At 36.6% G+C, this 24,120-nt stretch overlaps 2 protein-coding genes and 1 long non-coding RNA gene across 5 annotated transcripts; 1 reads left to right on the top strand and 2 right to left on the bottom strand.

The window, feature by feature from the left end:
- Positions 1–545: 545 nt before the first annotated feature.
- LOC147522265 (uncharacterized) lies at positions 546–3,921 on the bottom strand. The gene is made up of 3 exons (XM_086567428.1): positions 3,576–3,921; positions 714–775; positions 546–611 (listed from the first exon to the last, which is right to left on the bottom strand). Exons 1-3 carry the CDS (start codon positions 3,919–3,921, stop codon positions 546–548), a joined length of 474 nt encoding a protein of 157 aa, XP_086423554.1.
- Positions 3,922–7,024: 3,103 nt separating this feature from the next.
- LOC147522264 (uncharacterized) lies at positions 7,025–11,478 on the top strand. 3 transcript variants are annotated; one of them, XR_015212813.1, is made up of 2 exons: positions 7,025–8,384; positions 10,814–11,478. It is a non-coding gene; the product is annotated as an uncharacterized LOC147522264 (long non-coding RNA). The 3 variants fall into 3 exon arrangements; XR_015212817.1 differs by having other exon boundaries at positions 10,799–11,478; XR_015212815.1 differs by having other exon boundaries at positions 10,785–11,478.
- A 3,602-nt stretch (positions 11,479–15,080) lies between these two features.
- Positions 15,081–16,705, bottom strand: LOC147522263 (early nodulin-like protein 16). The gene is made up of 2 exons (XM_086592261.1): positions 16,357–16,705; positions 15,081–15,545 (listed from the first exon to the last, which is right to left on the bottom strand). Exons 1-2 carry the CDS (start codon positions 16,553–16,555, stop codon positions 15,214–15,216), a joined length of 531 nt encoding a protein of 176 aa, XP_086448387.1. The 5' UTR covers positions 16,556–16,705; the 3' UTR covers positions 15,081–15,213.
- Positions 16,706–24,120: the final 7,415 nt, after the last annotated feature.

Here is a 24,120-nt window from a genome sequence, read left to right as displayed (position 1 = left end):
GTGAATTGAAATAAGTTGGTTTAAGAAGTTATGGAAGGATTAAAACGATCGATTTCCCCCCCTTTTTTTCAAAACTCAGAATGGTAAAGTAAATAGTGGAGACAGAATGAGACCTTATTAAAGAAAGGGTATAAATAAATGGTATAATAAGGCTTTAGTTTTTTATATTTGGAGAGAACAAGTTAGCCATGACTTTGCAAGGATTTTCTGCCCTCGACTTAATTGTGTGTTACTTGATTTCTATTCTCGGTCCCGTCCCTTTATATTCTCTAAGAGTAAGAGTAGATTAATGATAAAACACTTGGGTTTGATATGACGCTCCTACACGGCTACACCTATTATAAGAAGACTATGTTGTGGCTTCACGTCATAGTTAAATTTTTTGAGGGGGCGGTAGTAAAATATTTGAACTTATTTTGAGGGGGGAGGGGGGCGAACCTCTATGTATTCAGAAATTTTTATACTGATAATACATAGAACATAATAGTTCTTCAAAACCTTTGGAGGGGACGACCCCGTCTCCATCTATGCTTGGAATGCCAATGTCATCCCAATAAGCGATAACGGTACAACATCGATAGTCCTATAGCTAGAGACTGGCCCATCCCAACCTGTAAAATAAAATTCAATCCAAAGCTACATCAGTATATAAAGCAGAAAGAAAAAGGCAACGACTCAGTATATAAAGAGATTGTGGGTTGTTCCTTCTGTACCTCATGATCACCTTCCATTCTAACCTTCTTTGCTTTGACACCAAGTGAATTTGAGAATTTAACTGACATCATTGAGAGCAAAAAGTGGTTATGGGCTATATGGCCGATAAAAAATGGCAAGGAAAACCTACCAAAGCTTTAAGAATAGAGAGTTTATTTTGAATCTAAAGTTATCCAATTACTACGGAAGTGTTGGTCATGTGTCTACTACTCTACTCCCTATTTGCATAAATAGTTTTGTTAGGTGTCCACTTCTTATTTGCATAAATATGTATACACATATGTCCCTATTTTCTCTGATGGTCGCCCATTCGACTGTTGAAGGAAAATGACAAAAGTAGGGGTGCCATTTTTTTCCGAAATTCCGATTTTTCCGATTTCCGATCCAATTTTTTTTTGGATTCGGCATCAATATTACTTGTCCAATTTCCAAAAATCCGATTTAAATTCGGATCAGCTTCGGATGATTTATGAAATTCCGATTTTTCCGAATTTTTCCAATCCGAATATGCCGAAGCATATCCGATCCGATTGTGCCAAATTATTATTTAGAATTACGTACAATATATCTAAAATTATAATTGTTTTAATATAACCCCACTTTTTTTTGCTCATTTACAATGGATTAACTTGCATTAATCAATATATAGTACAAACAAACTTAAAACTAGGGGTGTGCATGGGTACCCAATTACCCGAACCCAAACCGGAACCATTTATAGAGTGGGTCTTCAAGAACCGACCCGATAAAGAACCGAACCCGTTAGAACCAAATAGTAAAAAACCGATGGGTACCCGAACCGAAACCGGAACCGATTAGTTTGATTTTGATATATAGAATTTAGTATTATATTACACTAAATAAAAACAAACCCAAACATTATTATTATATATAGTATTATATATAGTCTATATTTGTTAGGTGTAAAATTATACTAAATATATATAACATTTAGCATAATAGTGAATGTGTGTTATTAAATGCATCTTTTATAATATTACATTAAATATGTGTATTATAAATATTAATAATAATATTTACGTGTTCACGTTTATCGTATAGTCAGTATACTATGAATTAACTTATGCACTGTCTATATTAACTAATACATGAACGGTAATGCGTTGATATATTACATGTATATATATTAGATAATAATACGTGCAATGCTAACTAACAATTGTGGTACATGTGGTATTTATTCTATATATGACGCATTACGTATAGTATAATATACATATGTTCGATTTAAAATATACACATACATATGATGTATGATAATGTATTTAAAATTTTTGGATAATTTTCAAATATTATTATTGAATTTAGGACCATTACTTCTTATGAGAGGACAAAAATATCGATGACAAATGTTATAGTCCCCGTAAACCAACTTTTATATCGGTTATATAACTAAAAAAAATAATTTTAGCAATAAAAATATATAACCCGATAAGGAACCGAAACCGGAACCAAAACCGACTTATTTAATGGGTATGGGTCCGGGCTTTCAAAATATAGGAAAAAACCCGAAAGAACCGAACCCGATAGGAACCGCTAAAAATAGACCCAGAACCGAAACCGGTAAGAACCGACCCAGAACCGCCCCATGAACACCCCTACTTAAAACTCTAAAATTAGTATTTATTATACAAGTTATAAAATAGATTTAATATTAAGATATTTGAATTTTCAATAATTTCCGATTTTTATCCGAATTATCCGATTTTTCATCAGAATTATCCGAATTTCCTGATTTTTTTCGAATTCCGATTTTCATCTGATTTCCAAAAATTCCGGAAAAAAAATCGGATCGGATCGGATTCGGCACAATATATCAAATTCCGAAAAATCTGAAACCGAAAACCCATATTCCGATCCAATTCGACCGAAACAGACCCCTAGACAAAAGTGTCGAATTATATTTTATAAAAATTCGTATTGTGAATCTTAGAAAAATAAGGTTTTGTAGGAGAATAGGGTTTGCCCCTGTGTCAATTCTTGTAAATATATACCTTTAGTTTTATTAAGAAATAAGACTTTGTGGGAACGTAGGGTGTGCCCCTGTATTATTTTCTGTAAAATCCTTAAATGATCTAGTATCTAATGCATAAACCGACACTTATAAACATAAGGCATTAGAACTGCTCTTAAGAGGATAAAATCCAAGCTGAGTTAAACTTTTTCCATCACACCGGGAACAACACATGAGAACTTTCACTCATCATCTCGAGAAAGTTTTATAAAGGTTCCGATACAACTTCGGCCAACATATGGGATCCCTCACCCAACATCCAAAAAGTATCCCAGTAGAAAATTATAAAAGAAACAATGCTCTGAAAAAAGAAATAAAACTTTTATTGAAAATTGATTGGCATAGATCATGCCCCCAGTGTAGTGGAAGCAGATCCAAATTTGTGAAAATTTTGTCTCTTAGAAGCGAAGAGTAGTATAATATTACTTGGAAATAGTACATGTTAGCATCGGGATTCTTCGTAGGAGGATCTTTAATGAACATCTTGTTTCTGGTTAACTTCAAAGATGTCCTTATAAGGATGCGTTAAAGTGGTCAACTGCCTATCCGGTGGGGGTAGTTTACCACTTCGAACGTGTCACCAGTCTTGTATCTCTTGGACTTATCTTCATAGGAATTCTTATTGAATGACTTTTGCTCCGACTGTGGTCCCTTGGATTCCCGATCATTATAATGATTAGTAGAGCTCCTACCGGTAGGAGTGGAGGTGATTGACATTGGTTATCACCCTTTTGTGAGAAGATTCCCTATCCAATTGGTTATCTTCCAGTTTCGCATACTTGTCGATCCTAGCTAGCTTGCAACTTTGTCATGTTTGCATGCTTACTTTTCTTCAAGGACGTATATAGACTAGAAACGGGATCTAATCCCTTCCTAAATGCCACTATGGCGAGGGTCTCATTGATGTTGTCAACATGCAATTGAACCTCGTTGAATTTTTTGGTGAAATCCTTGATACGCTCGTCTTTCCGGATCTTCATGTCAAACAGTGCATCAGTGGTCTTAGTGTAAGGCCGGTTGCAACTCAATTTCGCAATGAAATTGATGGATAGCTCTTTAAACTCTTGGATGGTGCCCCTAGGCAGTTTCATGTACCAGATGAGCGCCGAGTCTGTCAAACTTGAAGCAAAATACCGGCACAAATAATGATCTTCTTTAGAAATACCCACCATTGCTTGACGATAACAGAGCACATGAGAGATCGGATCTCCTTTGCCATTAAATGTAGAGAACTTCGGTGGTTTATAATTATGGGGGATGTATCTGCTCATAACATGTCATGAAAAAGGAGTTCCAATGTCTCCTTTGATTGCCGACTGAAGAACGGACTCATCCATCTTGGTTGGTTTTGAACCTCGTAGTTCCTCCAGTATCTACGCCTTGATTTGCGCAAGAGTAGTCGGTTCATGAGTTGGAGTTCTCTCGTTGTTGTACCTCAGACTTGGATGCTCGTAGTTCTCATCTTGATGATAACGCGGTTCAGGTTCCCAAAATCGAGTGGAGGAGTTTGCAAAACTGGATCGGGGAACTGAGGGATTCCGAGGCAATGAAGGTTCCCTTGGAATTGAAAGTCTTCTTCGTACCGAGGGTGACCTTGAGAGCTATGGATTCCGAGCAAACACATTCGGACGTCTATCCCCGGCCAGTACCTTGAGAACTTGAATACCAAGAGAAGTTAGTTATGTGTTAACTCAAGTGTCGGGTTGGATCCAATTCCAGATTATAATCCAAATCTGGTTGTTTGCTATGGTACCCAACGAAGTAAGGGATATAGGGCACAGGGACATAACCCTCACCATGGTCGAGACTTGGTGGCCGGAACTGCCCCATCGAGTTTCCATCAACAGGCAACACTCGTGGAGATGAACGACCCTCTTTCGTGTGACAGTAGTCTTGGATAAAAAGCAAACGAGCCTCCTATCGACCACATTCGACCATCACAGCATCCTATCGACCACATTCGACCATCACAATAAGAGCTAACTATAACAATTTAGATTTTGTATTCTGATATCATCGGGAAACACAAATGAACTCAAAAACAAAATTGTATTTGGCACTTGGGACGGTTTCCTTTAGGTCCCAAATGGTAAGCAAAACCTTAAGTATATGTACTTAACTAATTTCATTTATAAACAATACATTGACTTTCTTTGAACTGAATATATACAACCTTCTTACATTTCATTTTAGCTCCTGGAACAGAAATTAGAACTGACTCTTATAACAAATACAAGATACGGTGAGTGAAATCACTTCATTCAGGAGCGAGGACTAAATTAACTTATCAAGGCGGCTGTCTTTGGTTTCCTAAGTTTTGTTCTTTTTTTTTCCCGAGTACAGGAAGATGGGATAGTGCTAAAAATAAATTTTCAAAATTTGTGCTCATTCTGAGTGCAGGAAGATGTCATAGTGCTAAAAGATATGGGTCAGAATGCTTATAGAATATCCATATCATGGAGTAGAATCCTACCAAGTATGTTTCACCTTTATAACTTCAGAAATGGGTGTGGATGCTTATAGAATGTCCATATCACCATGGAGTAGGATCTTGTCAAGTTGTATAATAATATGATGTCCTATATGAGTTAATCTTGGTATTGCATAAAAAAGCTATTATTGAATTTGCATTGTGATGAGCATTTCAAAACGATGGAACTACAGTTGAATTTGCAATAGCTCAACAACTTTTATTCGATATGCAACAAACTTTGGTTGCAAATAGAGCCACCTAAACATTTTTTGGTTGTAGGAATTTTAATAATTTTGGAGTAAAATATATCGAAACTTATAAATTCTTACGAGTGTTCTACTGATAATTGATGGATGATAATTCTTTGGTTCAAAAGAGTGAAGAGTGTTTGTGTGAATTATTGTTATACTTATTTAATTATTTTTGTGGCACTTTATTGATACCATCAAACTTAACCCTTTCAACATTAGTGCAATATTGGAAGAACTTTGTGGTACTATTTCTTCTTCCGAACTTTGTTTTGCAATGTGCTTGCAGAAACATTGAGAATAGATAAATCTACTATAAGAAATAAGGAAAAAGATGGAATATTTGAACATTTTATTGTAAGTTCAAGGTGTGTTAGTAGCTTCAAGTTTTGAAAGGGAATGTTATTTAAAAGGCACACTCTTCTTCCATCTATTTGATTATTAGATTGTTCAAATCTAAAAATTAATTGTCATTACTCATTTTACCCACCCAATCTTACGTTAACACTTTGATATGTTCACATTGACGAAAGACATAGAACGATATAATCTTCTTTGTTATTCATGTTGGAATTGAATAAGTATATTTTGCATGTATACAAACAATCACCTAGAAAAAGAGAAAATAGTTGGGGGAGTATTCTAAGTAGGTGAACACATTTTATTGCAAGAGATTTTTTTTGTATTCATTAATTCATCGTAGAACATGTTCATGTGATAAATCTTTTCAAGTGGGAGTAGTGTATTATTTGAAGATATGGAAACAATCAATCTATTTTTGTGATTTGATTGATATTTTATTGATTTGTACACATTAGTACGTAAGCCGAGCGGTGATGATTTACCGCTAAATCACCATAAATCTAAGAAAACTATTATACAAGCTAGATCGAGTTTAAGATAATTTCATTTGAAAATTACGAATTAATATCCTAAACCACAAAATGAAGAGGCTATCTCAATTTAATCCCTTAGTTTCCAAGTACTTATGCACCATAATCGCTGCTCATTAACGTATTTCGATTTATTTTCAATAAAAATATATTCTGATTCGAAAATTTGTGTGAGACATTTTATAAAGCCTTTTCAGCAAACAAAATATTTAATAGTCCAAAATCTAGTCATTCCACTAAGAGCATTTGCAATGCAAGTGGATATAATCCCCCCCTTTATCACCGCCACCTCAGCACTTATTCACCATCTTTTCACCAAAATGGTGAAAAACAAGGTGAAGCTGTGCAATGCAAAGGTGAATAAAATATCTCAGACGGGATGTTAGATTCCGTCTGGAGGCTTTTTGATCCAGACGGAATCTAACATCCCGTCCGGTATTTTGTCGAAGTTAAAAAAACCGAAAAAATATCAAAAAAACACGCGAGACGGAATGAAACATTCTGTCCAAAAAAAAAAAAAACACACGAGACGGAATCCAACATCCCGTCCGAAGTTAACAAGTCAGCCACTATCTCGGTGGAAGGTTTCACCTTGAAATCAACTAGGGAAAATAGTTACCAGGTATTCACCAATGCATTGCACAACTATTTTTACCAAAAACTGGTGACTATAGTCACAAATCCCTCATAATCCGCTGCATTGCAAATGCTCTGAGACCGAAACAACTGTTTAAAATAGGCCTATCGGCCAAATCCAAGTTTGTTTTAGTTGCCCGACTGAAGACATCAATTAAACCCGAGTTTGAGTATTTGACCCGTCGGCTGTCGGGTTCGTTCGATTCAACGTTTTAACTCGCGATGGAAAATGAAGAAATCCTGAACAACACTCAAAACAAGATGGAAAGTTTGAAACTGGCAGATGAAATCCCCAATCAAGAAAATCCATTTACCAAGTTAACAATGGATCTCCACTTGAACATATTATCAAGATTACCACTCAAAACTATCTCACAATGTAGATGGGTGTCAAAAACGTGGTATACTTTCATACTCCACCCACACTTTGCTAAGTCATCATCATCACCTTGCTTATTTATTCATCACTATGCATCAACTGCCATAGTGTTTTACGTAATTGATCATCAAGATTTTGATAATAGTGAGACTATAGTAACTGGTTATAATTCCAAGTTGGGTGATTACATGATGGATTCGCGTCAGTTCTTATATTATGATGTATTAGGTTCAGTTAATGGGTTGGTTTGTTTCGCTCTTCAGTCGTGGAGGTATACGAATTACTAGAGCGTATTTAAGGGTACCGAAATCTCCTAAGAACCATACTCCTTCTCTTGTAAATGGGTTTGGGTATGATTCAGTTAATGATGAGTGTAAGGTGTTTAGGATATTGGAAAATGGGGAGAAGTTTGAGGCTGAAGTGTTTACATTGGGGTCCAATAGTTGGAGATTGATAGAAAACCTTCCGAACGTTTTCTTTTTTCCTAGCCTTGTGTTGCGGAAACTATATAATGTGTTTATGAATGATTCTCTGCATTGGCTAACTCAAAAAAACAATGACTTTAAAATTGTCGTGTTCAATGTTGGGAGAGAAGTTGTGAACGTGTTCCAAATACCTCGTGAGTCAAAGGATGCAATTAGGGGTTTCGGGGTGTTAGGAGAACGTCTTTGCGTAATTGGTGGTTCTGATTTTCATTCTGATGATTTGATTGTTTGGGTGATGAAAGAGTATGGGGTGGAAAGTTCTTGGGCTAAGGAATGTGTTATAAACAGAAGAGCTGTTGATAGCCGTTGGTTTGGAGGTCTTGAAGTGATGCAAGCAAAGAACGGTGAGCTTATATTGCTTGGTGAGGGGCGAAATCTTGGTTATTACGACATCCAAAAGAAGCTTTTTACGCCCATTGAGATTAACCCTGGCAAGGCAGATCCAATACGGCAAGTTCAGCAACCAATTCTTCCAGTGGGGAGTCTCTTTTCACCCGAGAATGTTGGCCGTCGATGAGAAGGTAACAATCTAATTTATGTCTTTAATTATTGATTAGTATTGTGGCATATCTTAAGGTATTGGGGCTGAAATTATTATCATATACACTCTATTATATATTGTGTTCTCTATGCTAATTAGTGCTTTTTAAATAAGCACATTTGCTACTTCTTTCACAGATTTAAATTATGAGAAGCAGCTACTAGTATACTACATTGAATCTTTAATAATGATAAGGAGCCTTCCTCAGTTCTTTAGATGTTTGTTTTGTGGTTTTCTTTTTCATGTCATTTCTAATGGTTATGGTGATGCACACTTCTTTATTTATTTAACAGATTAAGGCATGAGCGAATACTCTCCCACTCTTGTTGATATTTTAGTGAAAGCGGTTTTGTATTTATCCTCTTAAATTAGTTTTCCGCGATTCTGTTCCAGACTTCCTGTGGTAAATTAAGCACACATGTAAGGGACCTCCTACTCGTCACACTCGTTAGACTCAATGACTCATCAGACACACTCTACTCGGGCACTCGTCTTGAGCAGTCGTCATTATATTCGGGTGCTCGTCTTGGCAGTCGTCACTATACTCAGGCACTCGTCTTGAGCAGTCGTCATTATAATATTTCGTCTTGCTCATAACACTATACTTCATAACATCTCATAACATCACATCAGCACTAGCTACTACCATCATTGCTACTATTAGCATCAAGCTATAGGCGGCGCCACTGTAGCACTTTTACCATTATTACACCTTTGACCCCACTTTTACCATCATTACACCTTTACCATCATTACATCTTATGCCAACTCAAACAACCTAACACCTACACACCCTCAATAACTATAAAAACCACCTACATAACAACGTTGGCTTGATTCCAGTTCCCATATTCTTGAGGCAATATTCCCTCAACTGGATACGTAGGCATTTTCTATCTCATGAAGAGCATCCCCTTCCACCATCAACAACCATCGCCTTTCTTCATCCCAACTTAAGAGCTAAGAGCTAAGTTCAAACATTTGGTGTAAATTTAGACATTTACATTTGGTGCCATCTGTGATTGATTCCTTGAGAATCCAATAACTCACACAACTTTCTTCTCCGGTGATCATTCGTGGTTGATTTCTAGAAAATCCACACACCCACTACTCCGTGCATCTCCAGTGAACAGTTTCACCTATCCACCTGCAGTGAGACCTTTAACTAGCACAAAGCATGGTGGCTGACCAGATACTTGCCTTCTAAAAGAAGTTAAAGCTAAGTTTTCATCTTTTTCCTTTTTATGCACAGTGGCACTTACTTTTTCTGAACCACTTTATTCTTTTTGATCATTAGATGAGACACCTTTTGCCTTCTCACACACTCGTCAAACTCAATGACTCGCGCACTCATTTGGTTCAGTGACTCGTACATTCATTTTTCTTCAAGACATTCACTAGCTCGCTTTCTCCCTTTTCCAGCCCATCCATTGGCACCTACATTTCAGGGAGTACACCTACTATTTGGTCAATATTGATTGCTCAGGGCATCTAATAGGCCATACTACGCATATCTATTTTTTCATTCACATTTTTTACCAACGACGTCTTGACGTTTCGGTATACACAATGTTCAATAACTGAGGGCTTGGCTTTAATCTATACCCTTCGAAAATCAATTTCACAATTCACATGCCGAGCACCCTTACAACGCTCAATGCATAACTACAAAATCCAAGTAAATGTAAATGTCTAAATTTACACAAAAGGTTTGGACTTAGCTCTGAGCTCTTAAGTTGGGATGAAGAAAGGGGATGGTTGTTGATGGTGGAAGTGGTTGTTCTTCATGAGGTAGAAGATGCCTACATATCCAGTTGAGGGAATATTACCTCAAGAATATAGGAACTGGAATCAAGCCAACGTAGTTCTGTAGGTGACTTTTATAGTTATTGAGGGTGTGTAGGTGGTAGGGACAGGTGTTAGGTTGTTTGAGTTGGCATAAGATGTAATGATGGTAAGAGTGGGGTCAAAGGTGTAATGATGGTAATAGTGCTACAGTGGTGCCGCCTGTATCCTGATGCTAATAATAGCAATGATGATAGTAGCTGGTGCTGATGTGATGTTATGAGATGATGCTGAGTGACGACTGCTCAAGACGAGTGCCCGAGTAGAGTGACGACTGCTCAAGACGAGTGCTCGAGTATAGTGACGACTGATCAAGACGAGTGCTTGAGTAGAGCGTGTCTGATGAGTCATTGAGTCTGATGAGTGTGACAAGTAGGAAGTCCCTTACAACACCCTTATGCTTTGCAAACTAGTATTTCATTCAGGAAAAAAAGGGAGGAAACTTTAGTATTTCAGCTTGAGATTATTTACATCGTTAAAATCCTTTGTTAGTTCTCTTCAGTTTAACAGAATATGATGGTCTTGGCTGGTTAAGTTACACTTTCCCAGCTTATTTTTGCGCAGGCTCTCAATGAGTAATGGCTGGTTGCTTTACAAATTTTCATTTGTAACGATAGTTGCAACTGTTAGGATTGATATGGGGGTTGTATTAACTTTTCACGGTTGAAACATTTGTTTATTGTGCGCAACATAAGTTTATTTCATAATGCTTCTCAGAATTTTTGCATTTTGCATCTCACATCGTTTATTGTGTGTACAACATGGTCTTGGACAGAAAAATGGATCTTTGAATTTGGTGTCTTACTTTTGTTTGGTGTTGACATTTGGTAAATTTGTATTTCCTGAGCAAAAATAGATTTACTGAAAGTTGTGATGTGCATCAGGTTGACTGAAGGGAGGGATCAGTTGCATCTCTTTGTGCGTAACTCGTAGTTTACTAGACCAATTAGTGGGATCTCTTGTCTATGGAGCAATGGATATTCGTCATTTAATTTACATTATGAAGGGTGCCATTCTAAGGTTTCTTTGGTTTTCTTGCTCAATACCTGATCGACTGGTTTGTGCCTGTGGATCATGCTCTCCAACTACATTAGATTTGTGGTGAAGGAAGGTCTGTAATGGTGCTTTTCCTTGTTGGATTTGTGGTATGACAGATTGGAAAACTAGCAGAATTCATGGTTCAAATTTCACTAGTTATATCCCTTTTATTATCATCATTATTTATAATCTGTTGTCATTGTCTTCTCCGTATTACTTTTGTTTCAATCTCTTGGAATGCTCGATTATATTTTGGTGTAGGGAGATCAAAACACGAGAAAGGTTACTGATAAAGAAATAAAAGTAGTTATTGAAGTGCTTTTCGTTCTTATTTTAGGCGCCAACCCCATGGCCGGGGTTGTTGTGTGTCCCTTCACTTTTCCTTACTTGGTTCGCTCAACTAAAGGAAAAGAGTAGATGAGAGAGGCACCTAGTTCCCCATTTAGAAGATAGGATGTAGCTGTCACTCTTCAAGTTGTGGTGCCCAATTCTATTCACGTCTGGAAAGAAAGGTGCTTGTGTTTGTGATGCTTATCTCCATTGTCAAGAATCAACTGTTGTTGATGCTTTACCAAAAAAAGTGTTGTTAGATGTGTCCTGTGTCCACCACAGAGATCGCAGGGTCAAAAATAAATTTAGGGAGGGAGCAGATTTAATAGTCTATGATCGAGCCCATGTAGGTCCAATTATTTATCATTCAGTTTAGGCTATTTATCATTCAGTTTCGGCTAGGGGTGCAAATAGATATGTTTGGATTTGAATCCGAATCTGAAAATTTATATCGATATCCGAATCCGAATAGGAAGGATATTAAAAATTTTATCATCCGATTTTGGAGATTCCAATCGGATATCGGATAATATACGATCCTGAAAATTAAAATTAATTAAAATTTTATTTGTTTTGAATAATTCATTTTACCACTATAAAAACTAGTATAAATATATAATAAAATTTTATATTATTAGTTTTGAATTTATTTTTATTATAAATTTTATTATATATATTTTTATATTATTATTTTATGAGTTTTATATTATAAATAAATAAATTTTATATAATATTTTATTAATTTTTAAATAAATAAATTATGCGGATAATATTAATTTTTAAATCGGATTGGATATTAACCAGTTCGGACATAAAAAATTATCTGAATTTGAAATTTTCGAATAATATCCGATTTTTCAAATACGATTTTGAATTAGATTCGAATAAGTGGAAAACAGTGAAAGCTTCCTTTAATGGATTGTTGTTGATCTTCCATGGCAAATACCCATTTGAGCTCTATGTCTATAATCTTGTCACCCGTCAATACGTGGCTCTTCCTTCTATGATTGTACCACTCGATATGAATTGCATATATAGACACACATCAAGTTTTATTTCCTTCCACAGGTGTGAATTCCCAATGGTTATATATTTCTCTCAAGATATAATCTTTGAGATATTGGTAAAAGTTCCTGCAAAGGATCTCTTAAGAGCTAAGGTTGTAAAAAATATGGTCCAATTATCTCTGATCCTAATTTTGTGAATTCCCAGCTTGCACATTCTCGTTCCCAACCTGCAGAGATAATCTTGAAAATATACTCGGCGGAACTTGGTGATGATTATTTCCAGATGTTTACAATCACCACGCAAAAACATGGTATTATACTATTATGCAAGTGGAAAAAATCTGACCCTAGCTTAGACCCCATTTTGAATTCTCCTGGTACTTGAGGACATTGCTGTCAAAGTTTGATTTCGCAAAAGTTCTAATAGCTACTTCAAAAACCAATTTTGGGAAAACCAACGTTATCCAAACAGTGAGGTCTAAAAAATAGGTCCATGTAGCCACTAGTTCTTGGGTGATCAGTGAAATTTAATTGATGCACGTGAATTTATTTTAAGCTGTAGGGTGGACAGATTGAATAATGAAGAACTTGGCTGGACTCAATCTTTGACCATGAAACACTGAGCACTCGACTGTTGCATATAAAGGTGAAAACAATGTCTTGTCTAGACATTGTGCCAGGACCAGAATCAATTGTGTATCATTTTGCAATTCTATGGTTATCAAGTTTCCTAGGCATGTATAAAATAACTAGCACAGAAACTCTTATTCAATGCCGATGAGGATATTAAGTTTTTAATGACTTGATCCCACATATATTCTCTGTCCACCCTACATCCACCTGCTCATGAGATAACTAAATGGAGTAATTTTAGTATCGCCAAGGTGTGGTTCAAGTCTTCAAGATATCTAGTTGTCTGCATTTCTAAACAAACAATTTTTCGACTTCTAATAGAAAAAAAATTTATATTTAATGGTTGTCATTCGACTCTTTAAGAACTTACACGGTCCCAGTACCAGCTAATTACATTAGACAAAGGTCTTCTGTTCACATGAAAGGTAGATGAGGATGAAGAAAACATCGATTGCCAACTATATTTGTCCTGTCTAAAGTTCCTTATTTCGGGTTATTTGGTGGTTCATCTGCTATGCTATTTTGGATTTGGGACATATCTACCAACAAATTCTAGACAATGTTAGTCACTTAATCACACACTCACACTATCAAATATTGATAATACGTGACTCAAAAATCCCAATGTCGTATTAGTTGTGATTGATTAGATGGTATGTATTGATTGATCATTAATCACACAGTCGGACTTAGTTGCAGGAATGATTTTGCACTATTGGGCTCCTGTAGTGCCCCTATACAGCACAAAGTTATTATGATAATAATAAGTTAATAACAAGCAAAATACGAGATGCTGCTTCTCTACACCTTGGCTGAAAAGTGACATTCTTGCTGTCTTGGCAAGTGGCCTCAATCCAAAACATCACAAATCAAAGGCAGTTTTCATTACAATTAAGAGATCACAAAAATATTTCATGTCTGTCGGCTTTCGATATCCGAGTTGTTATTGCTTGTAGCCTGCAATGTTGCCATTCAATCGTTGGTCTAATGGTTAGATACTTGATTTGGTGTCTTTTACAATAGGGATACAAGTCATAGAACTAGTGAAATTTGACCTCAAAACACAAGATTTTGTAGTTGGTGAATTAAGTACGACCTGAAAATGTCTAAGGATGTGTTAGTGGTCCATATGACATTTTTGTATTAGTTTTCAGTTGCAGGCAGTTGAGCACTAAGGCAATTTGATGCCAGAAGATCACATATTCACACGTACTAAACTACTTAAAACCAATCACATGCTTAGGCCCCATTAAGTATGGACCACATCCTGGTGATAAGGACTAAAGCCATAGACAGCAGAAAAGCTAGAGCCTAAAGGCATGCGTATGAGGACAGTATGAGGACAAATTAAAAACTCTAAATTCCATGAATTAAGGGTAGACTACATGTTTACAACAAGCATTAAAAGTCTATTTTCATCAGCTCCTCATCTTCTATATTTTAAAATAAATACCAGCACTCAGCCAACTTCCCCATTAGAATATTATCGTTCATACGAGGCTTAATGGTTGTGGCTTGAGCCTTGGACAATGGTTTTATTCCGCCATGATTCGACCAGTCAACATACAACTGTTATTTTAGCTTTGTTGCTGGCAGCGCCATGCGTTGGACAATCGTCTTCTGAGTTAATAACACCTAAAAAGTGTGCCAGTGTCAATTGTCCTTTTTCATGATTCACTAGAATCACTACACAGCAAACTTTTCTTTGGAAATTTTTTAAGTTTTCTTCCAAGGTGAGCTTATTAGGAAGTGAATCCAGCTATGGCATGAGCCCGGCCATAACGTTCAGCAGTTCATAAGATGCTAATAGTCAAATGCAGGAAGAAACTAAAATTTAGTTCTCCATTAAACACATAAACTTGACTGAATAAACACAACTTTGCTTTCTCAACTTCAATAAATTAAATGTCCAATGTAGACCAGGCACTCTAACAACATTCAAGTGGAAAGTTATCATTACCAAACTTGGAAAATCAAGGCCCAAACTGCAGCAAGGGCAAATGCAGCTCTTGTAACAATCCGACAACCAGACTCCAAAGGAGATCCATTCTTTGAAGGGGATGATGTTGGAGGAGGCGGCGGCTTTGAAACAAAGAGGGCAAGTTTCATACCACCATAGCAGAAGCCATTTCCACTTATGAAATAATACGGCCTAGTCACATTGAGAGGAACAACATCTCTGCCCGCCCCCGTGGTCCAATTGTGGACTGGATGGTCAGCATTGCATAAATCGTAGTTGGTCTTGTTCACCTCCAACACATTGTTCTGGTTCCTATCATACACGAAAACTGGAAAAAAAAAAAAAAAGAGAACACAGATTGTAAAACGGTCATATTCAATCGACCAACGGATCCACGCGAGTAATTAAGCAAATAATCGATACTATAAGCCTATCTCGATTCAATCAGGTAAAACTGAAGTAATCGAAACCAAGTATCTAGTTGCACAATGTACAGAATTCTACTATATCAGCAAATGAACACCCCTCAATTTGGGATAAAAGACGAAGAAATCAAGCCATTGTGATCTGTAAGAACCATTGTACCCTAGTAAGAAAAGGATCCACCACTTTTTTCAGAGAATTTGTCTCAAAACCGCAATTTATTATTTATACTAATAAACCATACTAATTTTTTAATTAAATCACATCAAACATTCAAATGAAACCAGCTGAATAGCTAAATCTTCAAAGTCAACAAAGAAAAAGAGCTGAACTTTTACACTAAAAAATAGCTTCAACAGGTACATAAAAAAAACAAACTCCAGCTGAAAAAGAGTAAAAATCACCTTCTTTTTTGTAACAAAGAAGACCCAATCTCCATTTTAATCGAAATCTTACAACACTATATATACTTGAAAGATCTGAGATCACTCAAAATGCACTTAACATAACCACTTTACAACAAAAAGATCAAAACTTTACACAAAATCTAGATCCTTTCATCAAAATAAGAGAAAAAAAGGTATGACTAAAATCATTGAAACTTTACTAGTTCAACAAAAAAAACGAAAGAACACTTGAAACTTAGCTAGATCTGCACACAATGAGCCAGACAAGCGTAACAGAAATGGTATAAAGAAGAAGAAAGAAGTACTTACAAAGCCAATCATCAAGGTAGAACTTATGTTCTTTAGCCCAATCAGTGTAGTTCACTTTACCATTTGAATTCCAACCATTACTTCCACCAACAATGTATCTAGTAGCTGAAACTTCTGGTATTATCAACACTAAGGTGCATGTTAGTATCATGAAGAGTAATGTTAGTGTTGGCATGCTTGTTATTCTCAGGTTCACCATTATTTTTTTTTTCTCTCCTCTGTTTCTTGCTCACTCTCTCTCACTCTTTGTTGAATACTTGACATCAGGTGTTAATATTTAAGTTTAAAAGGCTCGAATCTGGTTTAGATTAAAATAGTAATTACTTGTGTTAATTAACTCATTTGCTGACTCAGAATCTCTTCCAAAAGTATATCGGCGAGATACTGATATGTATTGATATTCCAGTGTATTTCTGTAATGGAGCCCAGATAGACTTGGGCCTATTGTAACTGGAAGCCCAAGTCCATATAGATTTGGAAGAAATCAAAACGGTTGCTTGTTTTTCATGTGTCAAACGAAAATCTCGATCACTTTTTATTGATCAAAACTCAAAAGGTACGACGACCATATCTTTTAATTTTCAGAAACTAAAAGTTTTGTTGGTTTTTTTGCTAAATCATGGTGATCTTATATACTGTTTATGCAGCAACTGTGTTCTTGTTTTGATATTTACCTACGTATGAAAGAAGTTCTGTACTGTATAGGAAAAAACAAAAAACTGTTATATGGACAGTACTTGCTATTGATTCAACGTGACTCGATTAAACACAACATTAGCCACAAAACATAGGTCACACACTTGGGGAGTGTTTGTTTTTTCTACATATAAGTGCTAGACCACTTATAAGCACTTATAAGTGGTGGACCACTTGTTTTCACCCATTTGTTTTTTTTCCACTTATAAGTAGCCAACGGTAAAAAAAACTTATAAGTAGGGTTAAAAGTTGTATAAAATTCTACTTATGCCAACTTATAAGTTGGGATTAGACATAAAATTATATAACTACCTATGGACGGATATAAAATTACATAACTAACCAAATAGCAAATGAGTTTATGCAAATGAAAAAAAGTTAATGTCTTTCCAATAGCACTTTATGATTATCATAATAAACAATATGTCTATTGTGGATTGTTTAATGCATGGTCTATATGAATTTATTTCTACTTCGATTAAATTGATTTCTTATATGATCGTCATTAACTTCGACAAGAAAGTACATGTGTTATTAAAATATGGGTAAAATTGTAATGTCGCCACTTATAAGTGCTTGAAAAAACAAATACCCCTACCACTTATAAGTACTTATAAGTAGCAAAAAACAAACAGATTTTAGGACCTATTTATAAATATCACTTGTCACTTATAAGTATCAAGCACTTAAAAGTAGGAAAAACAAACACCCCCTTAGACACACTACTAGGTAGGGGTGGGCAATGGGCCGGGTCGGGCTAGCTCGGCCCTAAACATTTAAAGCCTTTCAGTTATTAGGGCTAGGCTAGCCCGGCCCTAATGTAACGCCCGTATTTTTTAAAATACATTTTTATTTATTTATTAATTAATTAAATAATTTATTTAAAAATCGGTCGGATTGGACTCGGGACATGTGGGCCTGGTTTTTGGGCCCGAGTCTGTGTTGGGCTTGGGTTTCGAACCCAAGTATATAAACACATTTTTCTAGAGAATAGGTTTTAAAAATAATAAAAATAATGAAAAATGGAGGCAGAGCTTGAAGCTTGTTTGTTGGAGGTTGGAGCGCGACGAATCGGGCTAGGAGGATTCGTCGAGCTGTTAATAAAGGTGAGTAGCTATTTGGCTATTTCACCGGATTTATAGTTTTTCGCATATCGGTATACTGTTTAATGTTTTTGTTTTTACTGTTCATTATATTGTTTTGATTCGACGTCGTGTTGTCGAGTTGTTAAAACTCGAGTGAATTCGGATTTGATATAGACTGTCGAAACTCTGTGGAGGCTAGGAAATCCACATTTGGACTGTCCAAGTTTTATGGGCGCTAATGGCGTCGCCCAAACTAGTACCGAAATCTTTTTTTGGCTTGTTGAACTTTCTGTATTTGTTGTTGGTGTTTGGTTGTGGACTGATGAGGGTCGAGTGGGGGCAGTGAAGCTTGGAGGCGTTAATGGCGCCGGTGGTTGGGCTGTGTTTGGTTTAATTGGTTGTGTTGTTTTGCTTGGATGGATTTTGTTGGTTGTGTGATTATGGTTTGATGAATGGTGGTAGTGGGTCGTCGATAAAATTTGGAAGCTTCGATAGCCATTAATGGCGGTCGAGATTTTGATTGGGGATCGATCTCGACAGTCGTTGAAAGGGGGTGGTGGATTAGTTAATGTGGTTTGGTTTTTCCAAAGGATTCAAACCGAGATGAGGGGGAAGGGATTAATGGTGGCTGGCGGTGGCCGGTTTTGGTGGAGGCTGTTGAAGAAGAAATTTGGAGAAGACGACCTGGTGTAGCCGAATTGGGCTTGGGCCTTTGCTGTTAAGGTTGGGCCCGAGTGTGGGTTAAGTTATTTGGGCCAAACCCCTTATTGTTTGGTTGGGCCAAAAGCTCTAATTTTATGTGGGCCGAAATCTAATTTTAGTTGGGTTGGGCCATTTTTTCTTTTAAGTCTTTGGGGCCATTTCATTTTAAGTGTGTTGGGCCCATTTCCTTTTAAGTTGTTTTGGGCCGGTTTCAGTTAATTTTTAGGCCGAACCAATTTGTGTTTCGGGCCAATTCATTTGAAGTTTTTGGGCCTAAACACTAAATAGTTATTGGGCCGGATTAATCCTTTGTTTCGGACTAGTTTAGTTTAAGTGGTGGACTAGTTTTAGTTTAAGTGTTGGGCCGGTTTCAGTTAAATTCTCCGGGCCGAACCCAGTGGTGTTTTGAGCCAGTTTCTAATTTTGGTTTTTAGGCTGGTCATATAACTTAAAATATATCCAATTCGGTCAGGTGGAATAAATGAGTTGGTTTTAGACTTTCAGGTTCTAAGGTTTGGGCTTGGCCAGTTGGGTCCGAACCATTACCTTGGTCATGAGCCCTTGAGCCATGCATCTTTGACCTTAGCCGTGAACCAAGGCTATGACCATGAATCTGTTGAACATAGAAACGCCAGTTTGACTTTGACCATGATGTGTTGAGTTTGACCATGATGGGTTGACTTTGATTTTGACCATGATGTGTTGATTTTGACCATGATGGGTTGACTTTGACTTTGACCATGATGTGTTGACTTTGACCATGATGGGTTGACTTTGATTTTGACCATGATGTGTTGACTTTGACTTTGACCGTGATGTGTTGAATTTGACTTTGACCGTCGACAGTTGACTTTGACCGTTGACCGTTGACTGTGGAATGTTGACTTTTTTTTGCAGTTTTTCTCATATTTAAGAATATGGACAAATATAATAATAAAATATTGTCGAAGATTATATAACATTGTTTGTCATTATCTAATTAAGATTTGACGTGAGTAGAAGTGTGCAGAAAATATATATATATTGGGTTTTGATTTGTCGTGGACCGCTTTAATTTCTTTGATTTTATGTTGTAAATTGTATAAATTTGGTGGTCATTATCTAATTAAGATTTGACGTGGATATTGTAATATTATATAATATGTTGGGATATATATATATAATGCAATATGTTTGGGAGAAATAAATGTATAAACACTCCATTAGTATATATGTGAGATGCTACTATGAGGTAGTAGTATTGGTGAATATTTGCCCACGGGAGTGTGGCGTAGTGCAATAATATATTGGCACGTAAAAGAATGAAATTGGTTATGAGATATAATTAAGATATTTATGAATATTGTGGTTTAGTGCAATAAGGTATTTGACCTGCACGTGATATAGTGGAATGTTTATGAGTCATTAATGTATGACACCTGAATAAATTACGTAACGAAAATCCTAGAACCTAGCTACTACAACTCATGTGATTTGGCCCTTCTAGCGGTTCAGTGAATCTGAATGGCCTTCGGGCGTATGTGATAAGATTGGCCCTTCTGGCGTTTCAGTTAATCTGAATGGCCTTCGGGCGTAAGTAATGTGATTGGCCCTCCCGGCGTTTCAAGAAGTTGAATGACCCTCCCCGGCGAAAGCCGAATAGTGGCTTGATTATTCCGTTCGCAAAATAGAACGATGACGATACGATATTTTATGCCGAATAGTGGCATTACTTACATAATTGCTCCGTGTGAGGATTTACCGGTGTCGCGCATCCCGCCGAGTGGTGGTTACGCACGGAGTGGTTCATTATGTGGGAGGCATATGGATGTACATGTTCGGCGTCAGTGGCGATTGTGGTAGAAGGGAAACTAGGTAAGACATAGATACGACGTGATTTTAGGGACACGCAAAGAAAGCCCGAAATAATCTAATTATGGTAATATGTTTGGTTGGTTATTTGTTTAGTTAGAACCTAAAAGCTACCGATGGAGGAACTACATGCCTTATTTATGATGCGATAGTTTGTTGTGTGGTTAGTGGGAAGTTAAAGGCCTCAAATGGAGGAAATACCGCCTTTAATTATTGTACTTGAGTATGTTATATTAGTCGTTGAAAGTTAAAGCCTCGGTGGAGGAACTAACTGCGTTATGGATTATGTATATATTTGTATAAGTATATGTTGTTTTAGAGCTACTCACACCAAAGATTTTTATAATGTCAACCGATTTGCATGTTTGCTTATCGGGTGTGTTCATTCAATGAACATAGTTGATAAGTTTTGACAAGTTTAGTGTTGAAGAAGAGTGGTTGCCGCTTGTGGTTTTAAGCGTACCACAGATCTCAGGATTTGTTTTGTTTTCCTCGAGGTGATATAGAATTTCAGTCTAGACAATGTTTTTGTATTTTCATTTGTAAATTTTATTAAAGAGTTATTGAAAGGAGAGTTGTAACCTAATCTTATTTGTGAATCTTTGTCATGAAGAAGACTTTTGTTTAAGTTAAAAATTTTATTGGTTTGTATTATCCGTGATATTTAAAATGTTTATGGGTTTTGGGAGTTGAGAGTCGTCACACCCGGAGATCAAGAGTGGGAACAAATAATGTTTTTCGAATTGGCCGAAATTCGGGGGTGTGACACCTAAAGTCCCCAGGTATCGGTCGGGCCGGTCATAAGTCTAAATTTCAAAGCCCGACCCTACCCTAAGCCCCCTTTAAGCTTTTAGGGCGAATTAGGCCTATATTTTTTCTTTTTATCGCAGATTTTAAAACTCATTTATATTACAAAAAATTTCAAAGATTTGCAAACTCAAAGTCCCACCACTTTGAAATTTGAATAACAATCAATCTAGTAATAATTCTTGATAAATCCAACAATTTAAAATGCATATCCACAATCTAATAAACCAAGTACATAGAGACTCATATTTATATTTCAAAATTACGGTTAAAATGCACAAGACACATTTTGGAATGAGCTTTCAATCGACATAAATCCGTTATTTCTTGTACTCAAATCTCACCAAAATTACATTTAACATTGAAGAACGAAAAGACAAATAAGAGTATGGAATGAGTTTTTACTGACGTCAACCTATTTTTCATTAGGCTAGTACCCAGTGCTTATTATTGTTCTTGGAGACTAGGTTAGGCAGGGGGAGTTGTGAGGTAATGTGAGTTGTGAGATAGAAACAATTAGGTTTACAAGTTTTTATGATATAAGACAAGTTATTTAAGTACCCATACGGTAAGTGATAAATTACAAAGGACAGTGTTATTTTAATTGAAAATATGTAACAATGAGTTGGATAGTTTTAGTTGTGTATTTTAGAGTGAAATTATAACTAGGGTTTGGTTAGGGCTTAGTTGTGGTCGCCTATGTTTTAACCTTAGCCCCGACCCGCTTTTTAGAAGGCATTAGGGCCGGGTCGGCCCTGCCCTAAATTCTGTGAGGGCTTTAGTTGTAATGGCTTTATAGGGCTTAGGGTCGGGTCGGTCAGGGCCGGGTTAGAGTCGTTAGGGCCAAATTCCCACCCCTACTGCTAGGTGGACGGACAGTATGTGACAGTGGTATATATCTGTAGGCTGTTGCTCATAACTACACATTGGATATATTAGATTTTTATTTATTTATTTAAGTTTTATGTTTTTTGAAAGCCATTTTACGGTGATATATTTGTTGTATGTGGAAATCTGCCAAAAGGGTTCAAATAGTGATTTTGTATCAATTTGTTCGGATTTGTCAGCAGGAACTTTTTCCTTAGAAGAAAGAATATGGAGATAGACAGTTGAAGTTATGGTGGTTCAAAAAGAAAAAGAACGGGTGCTATTTGCTGAAAGAACATATGCTCAGGTTTGTTGTAACAGCTTACAAACAAATGTGGATTTATCTTCTGATGGAAATAGGGATACTGAAGTTTCTAGAGATGTAGGAATTTTTGTGGTTTTGTTATATGAAATCATCTCTGATATATTTCTGAGACTTCCAATAGAGGATCTAATGCGATGTAAGAGTGTTTGTAAGACGTGGCACATATTGATAAGCAAGGACTCTGATTTCATCAACTTGCAAATCAATAAAGCATTATGTCAGCCTAGTCGCATTATTCCATTTATAAACCTGGAATTCGGTTATAGGTACAGAGTTGCATGTTCTTACAATGGTTTGCTTTGTATAGCTTCAGATAAGTTAGGTTTCGATCCCATATACATATACAATCCAATTACAGGGGAACGCAAGGAACTGCCGGAGATTGACCCCAAGCTCTTTGGAAAATATGAAGTTCTTTTTGGTTTTGGTTTTGATCAGATCCACAAGAAATATAAAGTGGTTTGTGTATACCGTCTATATTATTGCCATTGTCGCGATTGCAGTAGGTATATTACTGAAGGTCCTGTGACAACAGGTTTGATCATTACTGAGGGTGAAAGTTCATGGAGAAAACTAAAGTTTCCATACCAAGTAAATTTCAGGTCTAAGTCACAGACTGTGTTCTTGGATGGCGCCTTCCACTGGTTGGTTGACAGGGAGGAAATAACTAATGGCTCAGTGCGAATACTTGCACTTGATATTAGTAACGAGAAGTTTCATACTATCAATTTGCCTCCTTCTATTGAGCTTCCGGACTCGTTGTCTTTAATCAACTTTGCAGGTTCCCTTGCATTTGTTGAATCAGATACGATTAATAGCTCATCTGAAATATGGCAAATAGTGAGTTCCAAGACCAATGGTGGCAGACGTCTTTTCAGATACAGTTGCAAGTTTCTGTCTGAAACAAACGGGTTGAAGTATTTCTGTAGAGTGTTAAATATGTCGAGTAATGGATGCTGTTATTATCAGGCAACAGAGTGCCTCCAAGACCATCAGCGAAGGCAGTATATTGAACCAAATGATCATCTGGCTCTTTATATTCCTGAGAAGGGTCATTCAGTGATGCAGGGTATTCCACAATCTTTTCATACAGTTTTTTTTACGCCAACCCTTGTCTCTCCAAGAGCAATTGATTTTCCTTCTAAACCTCCAGTTCTTGATGAGAGGGGTAGGCGAATGGAGAGAAATAAAATAGGAAGCTCCAGGAGATGTAGTTCCAGTCGCAGTAGTAGTCCCAGCCCGAATCCTAGCGTCAGTATGGAATGGTTCTGCAGAAAGGGAGAAGGAGAGATCAGGAGGAAAGGGATGAGACGGAAGAATTGCCAGAAGAAGAAGTAGATTGAAAGGAGAGTGGAAAGCAGGGTGTTTTTTTTTCGTAACAAACTATGGGTACAACTTTTTAAAAAAATAGACACTTGGGTTGAAAAAGAG

The sequence above is a fragment of the Coptis chinensis genome, chromosome 1, assembly GCF_015680905.1.
Source record: "Coptis chinensis isolate HL-2020 chromosome 1, ASM1568090v1, whole genome shotgun sequence".
Classification (NCBI taxonomy): domain Eukaryota; kingdom Viridiplantae; phylum Streptophyta; class Magnoliopsida; order Ranunculales; family Ranunculaceae; genus Coptis; species Coptis chinensis.
The sequence above is the reverse complement of the archived record's forward strand: the minus strand, read 5'-3'. Positions and strand labels throughout refer to the sequence as shown.

Bases quoted from the DNA above. Each gene is read 5' to 3' on its own strand.
- LOC147522265 (XM_086567428.1), bottom strand. From the start codon at position 3,921: ATGGTGGGTATTTCTAAAGAAGATCATTATTTGTGCCGGTATTTTGCT. The intron at 776-3,575 runs GTAAGCATGCAA...CAATGATGTCAG, and splicing joins ATATACGTCCTTGAAGAAAA to TTAAATTCTCAAATTCACTT. The intron at 612-713 runs GTACAGAAGGAA...TTTATTTTACAG, and splicing joins GAATGGAAGGTGATCATGAG to GTTGGGATGGGCCAGTCTCT.
- LOC147522263 (XM_086592261.1), bottom strand. From the start codon at position 16,555: ATGGTGAACCTGAGAATAACAAGCATGCCAACACTAACATTACTCTTC. The intron at 15,546-16,356 runs GTAAGTACTTCT...TTTTTTTTCCAG, and splicing joins CTACCTTGATGATTGGCTTT to TTTTCGTGTATGATAGGAAC.